Source organism: Triticum dicoccoides, chromosome 3B, assembly GCF_002162155.2.
Source record: "Triticum dicoccoides isolate Atlit2015 ecotype Zavitan chromosome 3B, WEW_v2.0, whole genome shotgun sequence".
Lineage (NCBI taxonomy): Eukaryota > Viridiplantae > Streptophyta > Magnoliopsida > Poales > Poaceae > Triticum > Triticum dicoccoides.
The window spans coordinates 764,765,695-764,770,354 of record NC_041385.1 but is presented as its reverse complement, the minus strand read 5'-3'; the positions used below and the strand labels follow the sequence as shown (position 1 = coordinate 764,770,354).

Here is a 4,660-nt window from a genome sequence, read left to right as displayed (position 1 = left end):
CATATTGGCAGAGGTAGTGGTCATTTGGCGGTGTAGGGTTCTCAATGAAATTTTGATTATGTTTAGGGTGCTTTGTATCTTATGAACTTTTATAATAAATCTGGATCCTTTGGCGCAAAAATGTAATCAGGTTCCATGTCTGGTCGGCCACATTCGTATATGAAATGTATCCTTCTCAATATAAATTGTGAACACTGATATATGGACACGGTTAGTTGACTACCAATCTTGTGTTAAAATCTAAGCACAAATTTTGAATCCAATGATTAGATTATTTGGATGATGTGGCTTAATCTGGTACCTCTTTGGTACCCTTATTCGCTTTTTGTATTTTTAGATCCAACGATTAAGATAATTTGAATGTTGTGGCTTAAGTGGTACCTCTATCAAACCCTGTATTTTTCTTTTACAATATATTTAGATTTATATTATATACAATAGATATGTCTTATGGGTAATCCGTTTCCACACCCTATCTACCATGTTCGTATATGAATATAACATTCTCAATACAAATTGTGAACATGTTTGCACCGATACGGTTAGATGACTAATAAACTTGCATTGAAATCTAACCACAGATTTTAGATCCAATGATTAACTTCATTTGGATGATGTGGCTTAACTTGGTACTTCAATGATACTTTGTATTTTGCTTTTAGTAAATATAGTAGATCAATATAAATCATGAACGTGATTACATTTACATGGTTAGATGACTAATAGTTCTGCATGAAAGTCTAGCTAGCCACAAATTTAAGATTCAACGATTAGGTTAATTTGGGTGGTGTGACTTAATGTGATATCTCTATGAGACCCTATAGTTTGCTTTTAGTATATAATGATAAATAAATGGATAGACAGATGGAATAGATAAAGGATACACTAGATAGACAGACAGACTTACAGATAGATAGACCAGATAGATAGACAGACAGATAGATGCTACCCACACTATCCCACAAACATATATCTCGTAGCTATAAGATGAATGCTCGGGATACACCGTACATAGTTTGACCATGCCAAACATCATACACGTCTTTGTAGTCTGCACGAAACAAGAAATGGGACATGTACATATATCCTAAAGAAATGATGTACTCCATAAGCCATAGATATATTGTGAAATAAATTTGGCTATGACTAGGTGTGATTTGAGAAAGCTAATGTTGTAGCCATAAGGAAATTATTAGATATAATCGAGGAGAGCTATGGTGGCATAAATCCAACGCATTATTGCACCTCTGAACCCCTAGAAAATACATGAATCACATCTTCGCTATATATATGCGGATATTGGAAGGGGGAAGAAGCAACCAAACAAAGTATAGGCATGGTCATAGGAGCGTGGTCGGCAATGAAGAAAAGCTTATTAGTGAAGCTGGGTGTGTATCTGCTGGTCATCGTCATGGCTAATTGCGCTCAGGATATCCCTGACTCTGTTGTCAAGAACCCTCGTACGTGATAATTTCTTTCTTTTTTCCATTATTTCTCTCGGTCGACCGTAATTCTTGGCTAATCGTGGCAACCGGTCATGGGGTGCAGCCGTATACACCTGCGAAGACATCAGCGAGACGTGGCGCGGGGGGCTGTGCGCCAAGCACGGCACCTGTAACAAGCCGTGCCAGGCGGAAGGGTACGACTCGGGCTTCTGTGCCCCCTTCCCCTTCCTGACCACCTGCTGCTGCAAGAAGAACTGTATCGATGCTCTGCAGCCACGCAGGAGCAGCTTTTTGTGCGGATAATAGTCTACCTTATTATTAACTATGAGTGTACATGCCATGTACTAGTATGGATGCATGCATTGTTGGTGAAATAAATAAATCTCGTTTCGACCGCGTCGTGCGTGCCTGCCTATAGATGGCAAAAAGTACCGTTCTTATTGCAAAGAATTAATTACTCCCTCCGTCCCAAAATGTGCATCACCAAAAATCCTGAAATAAATTCAGAAATAAATAAAATAAATCTAGTAATAAATGCGAGCATCAAGACTTGAATCCTGATGGCCTGGGAATACCACAGTCCTTCTAACCATCCAACCACATGTTAGTTCACACACATGCTAATTAGTATTGAATAATCATTAGCAAAGGGGTGTGACAGGATCGTTTCAAAAAAAAAGGGTGTGACAGGGAAGAAAAGAAAAGATAGAAGAGGCCTCCAAGGACTCCGGCTTCCTTACGGCGATGCCTTCCGGCGGCAATGACGCGGCTGCACATGGCCGGCCCCGATGTTGCTCTGAGGATCAACGGGAGCATGCACTCGGCGTCACCGGAAGAGCTTGGTTCCTGGTACTACCTGCGGCAGCACATCAGGACGTCTAACCGCGAACAGAAGAAAGCATCGGCATGGATGAATGCATAGAGAAGAAACTCTATCTGGAGCACGTGTATTTGATTTCGTCTTGTTGTGATCAATCATGGATCTAACTGATTGTTTACTATGCATGCATGTGAAATTGCTTGTGTGCGTCCCCAAGCGAGAGGAGCGAAGCCAACGACGAATTAATTGGCATCTGCGGCAGGATGCGCACACACACGACGGCGCTCCAGCTAGCCAGCCGCGGCCCCTTTATGGGCACACCATGGAGGAGCAAAGCGGGAGGGGACGACCGCTTCCCATCGGCCAGGCGACTCCCAACGACGCTCTTCGGCGGAGCGATTTTCATGCTGGGGACGACGCGGAACGACATCTCATCGAAGCCTTATGCGTCCGCGGAGACATACTCCCTCCGTTTCTTTTTAGTTTCCACTAGCAAAATGTCCGATGCGTTGCAACGGGAGAAAAAAAATCCTCTCATATCTCTCGCTTGACAAATTGTGTGTGGCTGATTCGCAGGTTATGAGATCGAACCAAACAGTGCGCCGTCAGGTGGTATCTTCCGTTGGGCCAAAACGGGTGGCAAGTATTACGAAATCAAATAGCTGGACCAAACAAAGCGGGACGAAACCAAAAATATCACCTTTCTTTAATAATATACTAGCAAAAGAGCCCGTGCGTTGTAACGGGACAGAAAAAATACACGCTCTTAACCCAATGACCACGACTCGAGACCCTGATAGGTAGACGTTCTTTATTTATAATGGCATCACATTTGTGTTCCCGATGGTGGTCTCACTGCTCACACAACAAAAATGCATTTGAATGTGGTCAGTCCTAAGGCGTCTCTCTCTCTCACACACACACGCGCGCGCGCTCGCACGCACAAAATCACTCAGAATAAATGAGAAAAGTGTTGTTTTTTTCCGCGAGGTTTTTCAGAGTTGTGTATGCGTGGTTATCAATGTTTTTTCCCACTCAATCTGGTTTTAATGTGTGTTTATTTGCAATTTGGATCGCCGCCGGTGCGAAAGAAAAACGGACCGTGCAATATAGATTAAGTTTGCACCCAAATTAATAGTTTAGAAATATTTAACAGCTAAAAGTAACAGTATATTTAGATTCTACACATTTTTCTAATCAAATTTCATATATAATATGTTAAAATCGGAGTTACGGTTTAAAAGATATGGATACTTTTGTTTTAGATAAACTGCGGATTGATTAACCGAAAGGTTAGGGGATTTTCTGTTAAAATACAAAAAAACGATTCGTATGACTTAAATATGGACAGCGGGTTGATTACCTGAAATCTCAGGGGGTTTTCTAAAAATGGTAAAAAAACGGTTCGTTATGACTTATAGATGGACTGCGGGTTGATTTCAACAAACTATAGGGACTTTTTTGCAAATAGGGGTGACGGACGACGGAAACCCACAACGCTTTATTATTAGGTAGAGATAGGTATAGATATAAGATTTGGTCCAAGTCAAACTTTGTTAACTTTGACTAAGTTTATAGAAAAAAAATATCAAGGTTCACAATATGAAATCAATATTGTTAGATGCATTATGAAATTAATTTTCATACCATATAGCTTCAGTATTGTGGATGTCAATATGTTTTTCTACAAAATTGGTCAAACTTTACAAAGTTTGACTTTGATCAAATCTTATATGCAGACTAAAAAGAAACGGAGGGAGTACATACACTACCCCATCGGAATTGGAGAACCAACGCGGTGGCTCTGTACAAACTGAGGTCCACTCTGAAAAATCCGTTATTGTCCTCCCCTTCTTTGTCGTAGTATTAGGAGGGTCAATTGCTGGCAAGTCACAAAGACCAACTGGCGCCTCTAGCTCAGCCATGAGTGTTGCTAATTGTTGCTGATCTTTTTCCATATTCTTTCTGGCACACACCCGCTTCTTAGTAAACTCATCAAGTTTTGACCAAATAAATTGGTATTTATGCTCCTGGTTCTTCTTGCATAATTTTTTGAACAAGTTCATCAACCGCTTGTTCTTGAACTGTGAGAAAAGTTTAGCCCCAAGATGGCGCATGCACCACCGGCTCTGCAAATCCTTCCAAGGTGTTGGTTCATCTACTGTTGGATTCCTTACAGTCTTCACAACCTTCAATATACCAGCATGCCTATCATGAATGACACACACGTTTGGTAAGTCCTTCACGATGAAAATTTTCACTTGCCGGAAGAACCATACCCAGCTCGAAAAGTTCTCACCCTCCACAAATGCCATGGCAAGTGGGATGATTTGATTGTTCCCATCCACACCAATGGCAGTCAGGATTTGCCCTTTGTACTGACCAGTCAGGAATG

General features: G+C 41.3%; 1 protein-coding gene across 1 annotated transcript; it reads left to right on the top strand.

The window, feature by feature from the left end:
• Nucleotides 1-1,323: 1,323 nt before the first annotated feature.
• Nucleotides 1,324-1,843, top strand: LOC119282115. The gene is made up of 2 exons (XM_037562443.1): nt 1,324-1,460; nt 1,549-1,843. The coding sequence occupies exons 1-2, from the start codon at nt 1,337-1,339 to the stop codon at nt 1,746-1,748; spliced, it is 324 nt and encodes a 107-aa protein (XP_037418340.1). The 5' UTR covers nt 1,324-1,336; the 3' UTR covers nt 1,749-1,843.
• The last annotated feature ends 2,817 nt before the right edge of the window (nt 1,844-4,660 follow it).

What these genes read in the sequence shown, in the direction of transcription:
- LOC119282115 (XM_037562443.1), top strand. Translation starts at nt 1,337, where the DNA reads ATGGTCATAGGAGCGTGGTCGGCAATGAAGAAAAGCTTATTAGTGAAG. An exon ending in CTCTGTTGTCAAGAACCCTC is followed by an intron (nt 1,461 to 1,548) that starts GTACGTGATAAT and finishes CATGGGGTGCAG; the next exon opens with CCGTATACACCTGCGAAGAC.